Source organism: Balaenoptera acutorostrata, chromosome 2, assembly GCF_949987535.1.
Source record: "Balaenoptera acutorostrata chromosome 2, mBalAcu1.1, whole genome shotgun sequence".
Taxonomy (NCBI): Eukaryota; Metazoa; Chordata; class Mammalia; order Artiodactyla; family Balaenopteridae; genus Balaenoptera; species Balaenoptera acutorostrata.
The window spans coordinates 185,398,109-185,412,450 of record NC_080065.1 but is presented as its reverse complement, the minus strand read 5'-3'; the positions used below and the strand labels follow the sequence as shown (position 1 = coordinate 185,412,450).

At 63.3% G+C, this 14,342-nt stretch overlaps 2 protein-coding genes across 6 annotated transcripts in view; one reads left to right on the top strand and one right to left on the bottom strand.

Moving 5' to 3' along the window:
* Positions 1-8,066, top strand: part of APC2 (APC regulator of WNT signaling pathway 2) — a 25,466-nt gene extending 17,400 nt beyond the window's left edge. For all 4 annotated transcript variants that reach the window (XM_057539815.1, XM_057539814.1, XM_057539816.1 and 1 more), the window contains one exon: positions 781-8,066. In XM_057539815.1, the coding sequence (XP_057395798.1) occupies positions 781-5,689 (4,909 nt within the window). In that variant the 3' untranslated portion in view covers positions 5,690-8,066. The remainder of the gene's footprint in view (positions 1-780) is intronic.
* On the bottom strand, positions 8,029-14,342 carry C2H19orf25 (chromosome 2 C19orf25 homolog). 2 transcript variants are annotated; one of them, XM_007176622.2, is made up of 3 exons: positions 14,249-14,342; positions 13,913-14,044; positions 8,029-9,691 (listed from the first exon to the last, which is right to left on the bottom strand). In XM_007176622.2, the coding sequence occupies exons 2-3, from the start codon at positions 14,040-14,042 to the stop codon at positions 9,462-9,464; spliced, it is 360 nt and encodes a 119-aa protein (XP_007176684.2). In that variant the 5' UTR covers positions 14,043-14,044; positions 14,249-14,342; the 3' UTR covers positions 8,029-9,461. The 2 variants fall into 2 exon arrangements, with proteins under 2 accessions (XP_007176684.2, XP_057395801.1); XM_057539818.1 differs by lacking the exon at positions 8,029-9,691 and adding an exon at positions 9,701-9,960.

Genomic DNA, 14,342 nt, shown 5'->3' with positions numbered 1-14,342 from the left:
CTAATAATTAACAAACAATACTTAGATTTTTGTCTTCTTTTAAAAATACTATCTTTAGTATATTCCTGAATGTTGTTGCATGGGAGATACTTGTGCTAAAGATCTTACCATGTAAAATAAAACATTTATTTACTAGTAAGGCCAATAATTAAGAAACAATACTTAGTATTTTTAAAAGCAAACAGAAATATATCTTTAGTATATCCCAAATATCACAAGATTTAGGTGCCCTAAAATGAGTTATACTCTACAGTACTATACATAAAATAGGTAATCAACAGGACCTACTGTGTAGCACAGGGAACTCCAATCAATAGTCTGTAATAACCTAAATGGGGAAAGAATCTGAAAAAGAACGGATACGTGTATATGTATAACTGAATCACTTAGCTGTACACCTGAAAGTAACACAACACTGTAAATCAGCTGTACTCCAATGTAAAATAAAAATTAAAGAAATAAAATGAGATGGTTTTAATGAAATTTCATTTTAAATAATAAGTAATATTAATACATTAGTATTGTTTCATAAATAGTTTGTTGACATCAATGAATGAAAGCTTTCACACAAGTACAGCGCATTCAATATTTGGGATATGCTTTTACTAAAAATGTATCCCTTCCTTTGAAATTCAAAGTTACCTGGGCACCTTCTGTTCTGACTTGCCCCACATGGCCACAGTCCTGCCGGCGGGCGGGCGGCCGGTGGGCTGGGGTCCGAGCTGGGCGGGGGGCCTGACGCGCCCCTCCCGCCCCTCCTCGCCCCTCGGGCCCCCGTAGGCAGGTGCTGCGGGACCACAACTGCCTGCAGACGCTGCTGCAGCACCTGACGTCGCACAGCCTGACCATCGTGAGCAACGCATGCGGCACGCTCTGGAACCTGTCGGCCCGCAGCGCCGGCGACCAGGAGCTGCTGTGGGACCTGGGCGCCGTGGGCATGCTGCGCAACCTGGTGCACTCCAAGCACAAGATGATCGCCATGGGCAGCGCCGCCGCCCTGCGCAACCTGCTGGCCCACCGGCCCGCCAAGTACCAGGCGGCGGCCACCGCCGTCTCCCCCGGCGCCTGTGCGCCCAGCCTGTACGTGCGCAAGCAGCGGGCGCTGGAGGCTGCGCTGGATGCGCGGCACCTGGCGCAGGCGCTCGACCACCTGGAGAAGCAGGGCCTGCCTGAGGCTGAGGCCGCCTCCAAGAAGCCGTTGCCGCCCCTGCGCCACCTGGACGGCCTGGCCCAGGACTACGCTTCTGACTCGGGCTGCTTCGATGATGACGACGCACCCTCCCTGGCCACCGCTGCTGCCGCCACCGCCGAGCCTGCCAGCCCCGCCGTGCTGCCCCTCTTCCTGGGCAGCCCCTTCCTGCAGGGCCAGGCGCTGGCCCGCGCCCCGCCCGCCCGCCGGGGCGGCCTGGAGTCCGAGAAGGAGGCCGGCGGGGAGGCAGCTGTGGCAGCCAGGGCCAAGGCCAAGCTGGCACTGGCAGTGGCGCGCATCGACCGGCTGGTGGAGGACATCTCGGCCCTGCACACCTCGTCCGACGACAGCTTCAGCCTCAGCTCTGGGGATCCCGGGCAGGAGGCCCCGCGGGAGGGCCGCGCACACTCCTGCTCCCCTTGCCGGGGGCCCGAGGCGGGGCGGCGAGAGGCCGGCAGCCGGGCTCACCCGCTGCTGCGGCTCAAGGCGGCCCATGCCAGCCTCTCCAACGACAGTCTTAACAGCGGCAGCACCAGCGACGGGCACTGTCCCCGTGAGCACTTGCGGCCCTACCCGCTGGCCGCGCTGGCCGAGCATTGTGAGGGACCCCTGTGCGGCCAGGCGCGGCCCAGCCGGCTTGACCTCAACCTGCCCAGCGGCCAGGTTGAGCCCAAGGCCCGGGACGCCGTGGCCACAGATGCCCGCGTGTGCACCATCAAGCTGTCGCCCACCTACCAGCACGTGCCGCTGCTTGAGGGCACCGCCAGGGTGGGCGCAGGGTCCCTGGCCCCCAGGGCCCGGAAACAGGCCTGGCTGCCCGCAGAGGACCTGAACAAGGTGCCCGAGAAGCTGGCGGCAGAGAAGGCACCCCTCTGCCTGTCGCGCTGCAGCTCCCTGTCCTCACTGTCCTCGGCCGGCCGCCCAGGGCCCAGTGAGGCCGGGGACCTGGACGACAGCGACTCGTCCCTGGAGGGGCTGGAGGAGGCCGGCCCCAGTGAGGCCGGGCTGGACGGGGCCTGGCAGGGGCCGGGGGCCGCCTCCCTGCCCATGGCCATCCCGGTGCCTCAGCGGGGCCGGGGCCTGGGGGTGGAGGACGCCACGCCGTCCAGCTCGTCCGAGAACTGCGTGCAGGAGACGCCACTGGTGCTGAGCCGCTGCAGCTCGGTCAGCTCGCTGGGCAGCTTCGAGAGCCCATCCATCGCCAGCTCCGTCGCCAGCGACCCGTGCAGCGGGCTGGGCAGCGGCACAGTCAGCCCCAGCGAGCTTCCTGACAGCCCCGGGCAGACTATGCCACCAAGCCGCAGCAAGACGCCCCCGCCGGCCCCCGCGCCGCCGGGCGAGCGTGAGGCCACCCAGTTCAGCCTGCAGTGGGAGAGCTACGTGAAGCGCTTCCTGGACATCGCCGACTGCCGGGAGCGCTGCCGGCTGCCGTCCGAGCTGGACGCGGGCAGCGTGCGCTTCACTGTGGAGAAGCCCGACGAGAACTTCTCATGTGCTTCCAGCCTGAGTGCGCTGGCTCTGCACGAGCTCTACGTGCAGAAGGACGTGGAGCTGCGGTTGCTGCCCCCGGCCTGCCCCGAGCGCAGCAGTGGGGGAGGCGTGGGCCCCGGGCACCGCCGGCGGGATGAGGCCGGCGGCCGCCTCGAAGGGCCAACATCCACCGACCGGGACCTGGAGCTGCTGCGCGAGTGCCTGGGTGGGGCCGTGCCCGCCCGGCTCCGCAAGGTGGCCTCGGCACTGGTGCCTGGCCGCCGCACCCTGCCTGTGCCCGTCTACATGCTGGTGCCTGCCCCAGCCCGCGAGGATGAGTCCTGCACTGACTCGGCCGAGGGTACGCCAGTCACCTTCTCCAGCGCCACCTCCCTCAGCGAGGAAACACTGCAGGGACCCCCCGGGGACGGCGGGCCTGCGCAGGGGCAGAAGGCTGCAGGCCGTGCCGCCCCCACCAGGCAGCCCGCCGGGCACCGGCACAGGGCGGGGGGCACGGGCCGGAGCACAGAGCAGCCCCGGGGGGCTGGCAGGAGCCGCGCAGGGCTCGAGCTGCCCCTCTGCCGGCCCCCGAGTGCCTGCAGGGACAGGGAGAGCTCCCGCCCGGGCCGGGCGCGTGGGGACGGGGCCCTGCAATCTCTGTGCCTCACGACGCCCACCGAGGAGGCTGTGTACTGCTTCTACGGCAACGACTCAGACGAGGAGCCGTCCGCGGCAGCGGCGGTGGCACCCCCGCGGCGGGCATCTGCGATCCCCCGCGCGGTGAAGAGGGAATCCCTGGCTGGTGGCAGGAAGGAGGTGCAGGCCGTGCCCAAGGTCGCGCCGCCCAAGGTTGCTGCGCCCAAGGTCACGCTGCCCAAGGTTGCTGCGCCCAAGGTCGCGCCACCCGCCAGGGGCCAGCCCAGCCTCATTGCCGATGAGACGCCACCATGCTACTCCCTGAGCTCCTCCGCCAGCTCCCTGAGCGAGCCTGAACCCTTTGACCGCACGGCCAGCCGGCCCCGAGCCCGCGAGCCAGGGGTCACCAAGGACCCAGGCCCCGGGGGCAGGCGGGACGGCGCCCCCCGCCCGCGGGCCGAGGCAGAGCTGCTCCGGCGCTGCACTGGCTCAGGCGTGCCCAGACGCCGGCCCCAGGTGTCTGGCCCAGGGTGCCGCCAGTCCCGAGCGGCGCAGCAGGAGAAGAGGCCAGCAGAGGGGCCCCGGGAGCACAGTGAGGAGGCGGCGGGCTCGGACCACGCCTCAGACCTGGACAGCGTCGAGTGGCGCGCCATCCAGGAGGGGGCCAACTCCATCGTCACGTGGCTACACCAGGCAGCGGCGGCGGCCACCCGCGAGGCCTCCTCTGAGTCCGACTCCGTTCTGTCCTTTGCCTCAGGGCAGTCGGTGGGCTCCACCCTGCAGCCTCCCCTGCACAGGAAGGGGCGACGGCCAAGGGCAGAGGGCCAGGCGGGCAGTGCCATGCGGCCAGAGAAACGGGACAGGGCTCTGGCCCAGCGCAGCGGCGACCTGGAGAAGCCACGTGGCGCTCAGAAGGCCACGTCTGGGGTGCCAGCCGTGCTCCGGGGACGTACGGTGATCTACATGCCCAGCCCAGCGACCCGGGCCCAGCCCAAAGGTGCCCCTGGGCCCCGCAATGTGCCGAGAAAGACAGGAGCCCCAAACCCAGTGCAGCCAGCAGCCCCCGCCAAAACCCCAGGCCCCGGGCAGCAGCGGTCTCGAAGCCTGCACCGACCTGGCAAGATCTCAGAGCTGGCGGCGCTGAGCCCCCCTCAGAGGAGCGCCACGCCACCCGCCCGCCTCGCCAAGACCCCCTCGTCGAGCTCCTCCCAGACCTCCCCGGCCTCCCAGCCTCTGACGAGGAGGTCACCCCCGGCCGTCCAGGCTGCAGGACCCCTGCCTGGCCCCGGGGCCTCCCCCGCAACCAAGACTCCCGCCCGGGCCCTGCTGGCCAAGCAGCACAAGACACAGAAGTCGCCCGTGCGGATCCCCTTCATGCAGAGGCCCGCCAGGCGGGGGCCGCCACCCCTGGCCAGGGCAGCCCCGGAGCCAGGTCCAAGGGCCCGAGGGGGCCGCCCGGGGCTGGCTCGTGTGGCCTCCGCCCGCTCCAGCGGCAGCGAGGCCTCCGACCGCTCCGGTTTCCGGCGGCAGCTGACCTTCATCAAGGAGTCGCCGGGCCTGCTGCGCCGCCGACGCTCCGAACTGTCCGCCGCCAAGGCCGCCACCCCGGCTGCCCAGGCCAGCCTGCCCCGCCGTGGCCGGCCCGCGCTACCCGCCGTCTTCCTATGTTCCTCGCGCTGTGATGAGCTGCGGGGGGCCCCCCGGCAGGCTCCGGCCCCCCAGCGGCCCCCCATGGCCCGGCTCGGCCCAGGCGAGCGGCTGCCCCGGCGCACCAGCTCTGAGAGCCCGTCTCGCCTGCCGGTCCGCACGCCAGCCGCGCGGCCCGAGACTGTCAAGCGCTACGCCTCCCTGCCTCACATCAGTGTGGCCCGCGGGCCCGACGCCCCCGCCCCTGGGCCTGTGGCGGACAACGCGCCCTGCAGCAGCACTGGGGAGGCCGCGCCAGGCACCACGTGGCGTCGCATCCGGGACGAGGACGTCCCGCACATCCTGCGGAGCACGCTGCCCCCCCGCGCCCTGCCCCTGCTGGGCTCCTCACCCGAGGACGGCCCCACAGGCCCTCCGCAGCGCAAGACCAGCGACGCCGTGGTCCAGACCGAGGACTTCGCGACTGCCAAGACCAACTCGAGCACGTCCCCGAGCCTGGAGAGCTGGGCGACCCCACAGGCCACGACCGGCGGCCCCCCCTCCCTCCTCGGCAGCGACGTGGACGGGCCGGGCCCCGCCAAGGCGCCCGCCCCCGGCCCCTTCGTCCCCGCCAGCCGACACGGCTCCCCTAGCCGCTCTGCCCGCGTCCCCCCCTTCAACTACGTGCCCAGCCCCATGGTGGCAGCCACCACTGACTCTGCCGTGGAGAAAGCCCCCGCCCCCGTCCCTACCGACCTCCTGGGATAGTGGCCGGGGCTGGCCTTCCAGAACGTCCTCTCCCGGCCCAGGGCCGTCTGGCTGCCCCGAGGGTGGTCCCAGCACCCGCCTGCCCACCCGGGCCCCCGCCCTCTGAGCCTCTGCCCTGCCCGTACGGGCCCCACACTCACTGCGTAGACGCTTGCTTCCGTGCCCAGGGGGCTCCGCAAGGAAAGTGAGCTGCAGGGTGGACCTTACGTCCCCGCCAGGGGGCGCCCACGGGGGCGCCGTCCCAGCCTGGCCCCCACGCGGAGACCGCTCTCCTGGCTGGGGCTGTCCTCGGCAGTGCCCTCCTGGGCTCCTGACCCCACCGGGCCTAGCATCAGCACCACACCCCCTCCCCTCCCCTCCGGGGAGCCGCAGGGAGGTGACAGTGCCCGCCCGCCGACGTAGGGGACGGGAGCCTGCCAGCTGGGGGCAGCGGCAGGCAACCGTGGCAGAGCAGGCGCAGCAGGAAGCCTGTAATTACGGGCAAGGCTGAGTAACTTATTCACGAGGGCTTACCCGGTTCGTCTGCCTGTTCAGCCTCAGCGTGGGGCACGGGGGAGGGGCGTGGCTGAGCCCCACAGAAAGGGGACGGAGACGGCGAGTGTAGGGAGCCTGGAGCACCCCGGGACTGGCCGGGGGTGATCTGGACACAGCACCCCCGCAACCCTCGTAAGGAACACGGAGAGGCAGGCGTGCCGCGAGGGCTCTGGCCGAGGCGGGCGGGGCACCGAGGGGAGGCCGGGGCCCGGCTGACCGCCCCGCCGCCGGGCCTGGACTGCACTCTAAGGGAGGACGTCCCGGCAGGCGCCCGCCCGGCCCCCGGCCTTTCCCTTTTCGATCTCAATCTCCTTTGCGACGCGGGAAGCCCTGGATCTGTGGGCTCCGTGCGGGCACGGCCTCCTCCCTGAGGTCCAGCACAGCTGTGGGACTCGGAGTGGGAGGCCCTGGAGCCCACAGGTGCTGCAGGGAGCTGGTCCCGGAGGAGGCGGAGCGGGAGCCCCGGCACACCTGCAGGAAGAGCCGCCCACCGCCTCCCTGCAGAACCCGGCTCTGGGCGGGGCTGCTCTCGGCCGACCCGCGGATATGCAGTCACAGTCGCCCTGCAGAGCTGCTCCTGGGGCCGGGGAACCCTGTGCCGGCGTCCGTCCTTTCTCTGGGAGGAGGGGGAGCAAGGCTGAGTCAAAGAGGAGGTGCTGGAGGGGCCCCATCTCCACCCCGGGTGCTACCGACTGCCCCTCCTTTCCCTCGGACACCGTGCCGCCGCTGAGACACACAGACTCGCTGCAACCTCTCCCTCACACCCGACACCCGTTCTGCAGGACAGGCGCCAGGACTCTGCCTGAGGGCCTGGACACAGCACGAGGGAAGGGCTGCACCACGTGCCCCTCCTGTGGAGGGCCTGCCGGCGGCAGCAGTGGAGGAGGCCGGGGGCTGAGCAGGGTGCCAGGAACCCGGCCCCCTGGCGGATCAGGATCAGACGCGTCTCAGAAACCGGCCGCCCCCGGCCCCCAGTCCCCTTCAGTAGCCAGAAGGGCGGGGCTGGGGGGTCTTCCGAGCGCCTTCTCAGATACGGGGGCTGAAAGATGCTGCCCCCCACCACCACGGGCCAGCCTCCCCTGGAAAAGGGGGCCCCACCCCAGCTCGCCCCGCCGTGAGGGGTGGGGTGGGAGCCCCCCGCACTGGGAGACCCAGGTGGCGCTCTGGCCGCTGTGTGCCTGTCTCCCCACGTGGGCCGTGGGGCGAACTCCCAGAGCTACCTCTCGGCGAGCAGCGCGGCCACCGTGACTGGGGGCAGAGGACCCTCTCCGGCCGCCCCCGCTGCCCTCTGTCTGGCCCAGGCGTTCTCTCCCCAGGCCGGGGCCATCCTGTCAGAGCCACCTCTGCCTTGTCCAACCCCTGCAGCGGGGCCAGCCACACCTCATCACCCAGCCCAGCGGACCGGTGGGGGCCCAGGGCCCTGAGAAGATGGGCTTCCTGGAGGAAGGCAGTGGCGGTTGCTGGACAGTCGTCTGAGGCAGGAGCTGGAGGACCACAGTCTGAAGCCCTCAGGACGCTGCCCGGCCACCCGCTGAGGGGACACAGGGCACCCACTCCCGGACCTTGGCCCAGGGGCAGACGGACGCCACGAGCTGGGTTCTGGATTCGGTGCATCACCTGACCCCTGCCACCCTGCCGGCTGCAGCCCAAGCCCAGCGGTCTAGGCTCCCCCTCCACCCTGCGTCTCCCTCCTGGGTCTGCAGTGCCACCGGACACATGTAAATATGTACAGCCCCGTCCCATCCCGTCCCCCCAACCGTAAAGCCATCATCTGGCGGAAGGAGGCCGCGGAACCAGGCGTCTCATATGCACCTTTAATAAACAGCTGTTGAGTTGCGCTCCACACTGCCTGCGCCCGTCTCCAGAGGGGACAAGCCGGGGTGGGGGTCCACGTGCCGCCTGCAGAGCCTCGCTCCCCACAACCGCGAGGACGCAAGGGGACGCCCGAGGGCTGAGCCCCAGCGTGACCCGGGGGTGCAGGGAGAGCGCTCAGGACAGGCGCAGGGGGAGGCACCCGGCAGGAGTCAGTGGAGTGTCTCTGCCTGATGCCGGGGGGATCCGGAGGGTGGACAGTGCCCCAAAGACAGGCGGCCCCACTCGGAGGCCAGGCAGGGCAGGGAGAGGGGAAGCAGCTCACCCCAAGGGCCCGCTGTTAGCCAGCGCGCCCTGGAGGAGGCAGCCTGGCGTCCACTGCTGCCACTAGAGGCAAGCCCGCACTTTCTTGACACCTGGGCCTCCAAGGTCAAGTCTCCAGTTTTGGGGTCTCTCAGGGTGAGGCAGACACTCTTTCTTCCTGGGATGCGCAGGGTCTCCCTTGTCAGGGCCCTGTGTGCTGGGTCCCAGCACTGCCCCGAGCTTCCGGGGACCCTGCAAAGGAGTGGTCCATCGGGGCACTGTTCAGACAGCTACACACAGGGATTTCATCGGAGGGACTCGGGCTCATCCACGACGGTCCTGGCCCCGGGGCCACCTCCCGCCGGCCTACTGCTTCTCTGGTCTTCATGGGATGGTTTTTTAGGGTGATGCCCTTTTCAAGATCCTCTCCTGCCCCACCACCCACCTGTCCGCAGACGAAGGTGCACGGACAGGAGGGCAGCTGGGTGATGGCCCGGGGCAGTGGACTGACCACCACGTCCTCTCATGGCGCCCCCGTGTGACAGAACCCCACAGCTGACGGACAGACAAGTGCCCTGGGGGAGCGCCCAGGCCCTGGGTCGGAGTGCCGGGGGCCCTGAGGGGTGGCACCCACCGCGAGGCCCCATCTCAGATCTGGGCCCTGGGGGGGCCACAGCGCCTCACATAATCTCAGCCACCATGCGTCAGGGAGGACACTGAACTCCTCACCCTCTTCTGGGACCCCTGGGACCCCCAGTTCACACGGAGACGGCACCAGCTCAGCCTGATGGGGGGGGCAGTGAAGCAGGGTCGCCAGAGGAAGGAAGGGAGGATGGACGGAGGGCCCTCGGGGGCTGGGCCCCGCAGGAAGTCCAGTCGGGGCTCCTCAGGGCGAGGGGCATGCGCACAACCCGGACCCCACCCTCGGGGAGGGGCCTGTGCCTGGCTGAGGCAGCCCCACCCCCTGGGCAGGCTGTGTCCCCCAGGGTCTCTGGGTGCCAGGCATGCCTAGGCCGCGGAACAGAGAGCCTGGACCCTGGTTCCGGGACCCAGGGGCCAGGTGTCAGGTGAGGTGCGCCAGGCCAGGTGTCGAGCGGAGCCCCCGAGGCCCCGGGGAGCCGGGTCAGCCCAAGGAGGTGGCGGCCGCGGCGCCCGGCAGAGCCACCTGGCCCACGTGGCTGACCTCCTGCTCCAGCTCCTCGCGTGCCCGCCGCAGCTCCTCGCGCTGCTGCTTCAGCTGGGCGCCCGCATGCCACAGCCGCTGGTTCGTGGCCACGTAGACCCGGCTCTGCTGGTAGAGCTGCTCCCGCTGGGCCTCAGTGTCCTCGGCCCTCCCAGAGGGGGCTGGGGGGTCTGGGGACAGGACACGGCAGCATCACTGCCCGCTGGCCACACAGGGGACTCAGTTTACCCCCCAAAGAAAGCAGTGGACCGAAGGGGACAGGTCACAGAAAAGGCCGGACTCCACCGTCCCTCCGCCCCGCCTGGGGGTGGGCTCCAGCTCCTGGAAAGGGCCTTGACCCTGACCATGAGCCGGCCGGCCTCACCTGTGCTCTCAGCAATCAGGGAGGTGGGAGGAGGCCAGGAGGGCGTGGACGCACATTTCCCAATGACCACGCTTCCTAAAGGGCGTGGCGGGGGGCGGTGGGTGGGGGGACCAGGGCAGGAAAAGCACAGGTATCAGGGCCACCTGGAGACACGTCAAGGTCCTCTCCACTCTGCCTGGTCCCCTTGTCTACAAACAGGCCCAGAAACACTGGCATTTAATTAAAAATCACTTTCTCTGCTTTAGTAACAAGGTGGGACAGGCCAGACAGTGCACACGGAGGCCAGGTATGGTCCTAGACGTGAGCACAGGCCGACAGGGGAAGGCCCTCGCCCTCGAGTGGCCCCGGCACTGCTCATGGGGTAACTGGGCCCAGGATCCTTAAGTTGGGGCTCAAATGGCCTCTGAAGACCCAGCTGCGGGCCAGGGATAAATACAGCTCCTGTTCCTGGGGCTGCCCCGTCCAACACGACGTTCCAAGTGATGGAAACGCCCTCCAGCTGAGCCACCAGGGACTCCTGAGCCCTTGAAATGTGGCCACATGGAACAAAGATCAGAATTTTTTTTCTTTTACTATTAAGAAAAATAACAGTTGTCCCACAGGCACGTGTAAATCAGTGAAGTTAGAACACTCCCTCACACCACACACAAAAATAAACTCGACATGGCTCAAAGACTTAAATGTACGATATGACATCATACAACTTCAAGAAGACAGCACAGGCAAAGCATTCTCTGACATAAATGGTACCAATATTTCCTTAGGTCAGTTTCCCAAGGCAACAGAAATAAAAGCAAAACTGGGACTTCCCTGGTGGTCCAGTGGTAAAGAATCCACCTTCCAATGCAGGGAATGAGGGTTTGATCCCTCCCTGGTGGGGGAACTAAGATCCCACATGCCGCAAACTACTGAGCTCGTGCGCCTCAACTAGAGCCCGTGTGCTGCAAACTACAGAGCCCATGCACCCTGGAGCCCATGCGCCACAACTAGAGAGAAGCCCGCGTGCCTCAGCGAAGATCCCATGTGGCACAACAAAGACCGAACGCAGCCAAAAATATATAAATAAATGAATAATAGAAATAAAAGCAAAAATAAACAGATGGGACCTCATCAAACTCACAAGCTTTTGTACAGCAAAGGAAACCATCAAAGCGAAAAGTCAACCTATGGAATGGGAGAAAATATTTGCAAATGATGCGACTGACAAGGGCTTAATCTCCAAAATATACAAACAGCTCATACAACTCAATCAAAAAAACAAAACAGCCCAATCGAAAAATGAGCAGAAGACCTAAACAGACATGTCTTCAAAGAAGACATACAGATGGCCAACAGGCACATGAAAAGATGCTCAACATCGCTAATTATTAGAAAACTGCAGGGCTTCCCTGGTGGCGCAGTGGTTGAGAATCTGCCTGCCAATGCAGGGGACACGGGTTCGAGCCCTGGTCTGGGAAGATCCCACATGTCGCGGAGCAACTAGGCCCGTGAGCCACAACTACTGAGCCTGCGCGTCTGGAGCCTGTGCTCCGCAACAAGAGAGGCCACGACAGTGAGAGGCCCGCGCACTGCGATGAAGAATGGCCCCCGCTTGCCGCAACTAGAGAAAGCCCTCGCACAGAAACGAAGACCCAACACAGCCAAAAATAAATAAATGAATAAATAAATAAACAAACAAATTTAAAAAAAAAAAAAAAAAAAAAAGAAAACTGCAAATCAAAACCGCAATGAGGTATCAATTCACACCAGTCAGAATGGCCACCATTAAAAAGTCTACAAACGGGGCTTCGCTGGTGGCGCAGTCGTTAAGAATCCGCCTGCCATTGCAGGGGACACGGGTTTGAGCCCTGGTCCGGGAAGATCCCACATGCCACGGAGCAACTAAGCCCGTGCGCCACAACTGCTGAGCCTGCAAGGCACAACTACTGAAGCCCGCATGCCTAGAGCCCGTGCCACCGCAATGAGAAGCCCATGCACTGCAACGAAGAGTAGCCCCCGCTCGCCACAACTAGAGAAAGCCCACGCAGAGCAATGAAGACCCAACGCAGCCAAAAAAAAAAAAAAAAGTCTACAAACAATAAATGCTGGAGAGGGTGTGGAGAAGAGGGAATCCTCCTACACTGTTGGTGGGAATGTAAGTTGGTGTAGCCACTGTGGAAAACACTATGGAGGCTCCTCAAAAAACTAAAAATAGAGCTACCATATGATCCAGCAATCCCATTCCCGGGCATATAGCCAGAAAAACCTCTAATTCAAAAAGACACACGCACCCCAGTGTTCACAGCAGCACTATTTACAATAGCCAAGACATGGAAACAACCTGAATGTCCATCAACAGATGAATGGATAAAGAAGATATGGTGTGTGTGTGTGTGTGTGTGTATACACACACACACACACACATACACACTGGAATACTACTCAGCCATAAAAAGGATGAAATAATGCCATTTGCAGCAACATGGATGGACCTAGAGATGATCATACTAAGTGAAATAAATCAGAAAAAGAAAGACAGAAACTATGTATCACTTATATGTGGAATCTAAAATATGACCCAGGGCTTCCCTGGTGGCGCAGTGGTTAAGAATCCGCCTGCCAATGCAGGGGACACGGGTTTGGGCCCTGGTCCAGGAAGATCCCACACGCCATGGAGCGGCTGGGCCCGTGCACCACAACTACTGAGCCTGCGCGTCTAGAGCCCATGTTCTGCAACAAGAGAAGCCACCTCAGTGAGAAGCCCGCGCACCACAGCGAGGAGTGGCCCCCACTTGCTGCAACTAGAGAGAGGCCCGCATGTAGCAACGGAGACGCAGCGCAGCCAAAAATAAAATAAATAAATTTAAAAAAAAACACAAAATACCATTCACGTTATAGCAGTACACCATATATCCTCAATAAATATTTGTTAATCAATAAATATTTAAAAAATTTAAAAAATAAAAAATTATGACCCAAATTGGACTTCCCTGGTGGCCCCGTGGTTAAGACTCCACACTTTCACTGCAGAGGGCGTGGGTTCGATCCCTGGTCGGGGAACTAAGATCCCACATGCCGAACAGTATGGCCAAAAAAAAAAGAAAAGAAAAAAAACAACCCAAATGAACTTATCTACGAAACAGAAACAGACTCACAGACATAGAGAGCAGAACTGTGCTTGCCAAAGGGGAGGGGGGGCGAGGAAGGGCCGAATTGGGAGCTTGGGATTAGCAGATGTAAACTATTATATACAAAATGTATAAACAACAAGGTCCTACTCTAGAGCACAGGGAACCATATTCAATATCCTGTGATAAACCATAATGGGAAAGAATATGAAGAAGAATGTATATGTATGTATAACTGAGTCACTTTGCTGTACATCAGGAGTTAACAAAACAGTGTAAATCAACTATACTTCGACTTTAAAAAAAGACACAAAGACAAACCAAAAACAAACAAACAACAACAAAAAACAAAGCCCCAAAGCGTTTCTCACTTTCTATCGTCCCACAAGTCTTACATATTGAATGTCTCTACCCACTAGAATGGCCCGAGGGCAGGCACCTTTTTTTTTTTCCCCTTGGCCGCGCCGCGCAGCAGGAGGGATCTGAGTTCCCCGATCCGGGAGCGAACCCGTGGCGCCTGCAGTGGAAGCGCCGAGTCTTCACCACTCGACCGCCAGGGGAGTCCCAGGCATTTCCATCTTTTTTGATCACCTATCCACCTCAGTACTTAGACTAGACCCTGGCCCACAACAGGTTCTCAATGAAGGTTTGTTGAATGAATAAACAAACCTCACAGAGTGGAACACAAAATTCACCCTACAACTGTATGCCACTCATCTGCTTCCACCTTCTGAACAAGGGGTGGGCACACGTTTTCTGCAAAAGGCCAGACCTACGTATTTTTGGCACTGCAGGGCCAGTCTCCGTCCTGACTACTTAACTCTGCCAGTATGTCTTAAAGGCAGCCAGGCGCTTCCCCCGTCCCTTCCTGCTGGGGTCTCTGGGCCGCCTCTCCCCTGCCCGACCTGGGCTCCCCCTACCTTCCCGGGCCAGGGCGGTGAAGACTAGGTCCTCGGCGGGCGCCCCCCGCACGTCCTCCAGGATCTGCTCCACCGTGGGGGGCGCCGGGCGGGTGGGCAGCACCACGCGCTTCTTGGCCTTGGAGCCCATCCCTGCAGGTGGGAGAAGGGAGCGTGGACCGGGTCGTTCCTGCCGCCCAGCGAACACCTACACGCGCTCCGGAACCCCGCTCCCGGCGAAACGCGCCCTGCCCCGCTCCTCCCAGGGCCGAACAGCACAGGGCCAGGGGGTTCAGCCTCCGTCTCCACCCATGCCCCAGCTTCCCGCTGAAGCTCCCAGGGCGACCGCCGCCTCACCTGAGGGAAAGGCTTCACACGCCACCGCGGCCCAGCGGCCACTTCCGCTTCCGGTTGGCACACGGACCCGCCCTACAGGCCCGTGACGCGCACT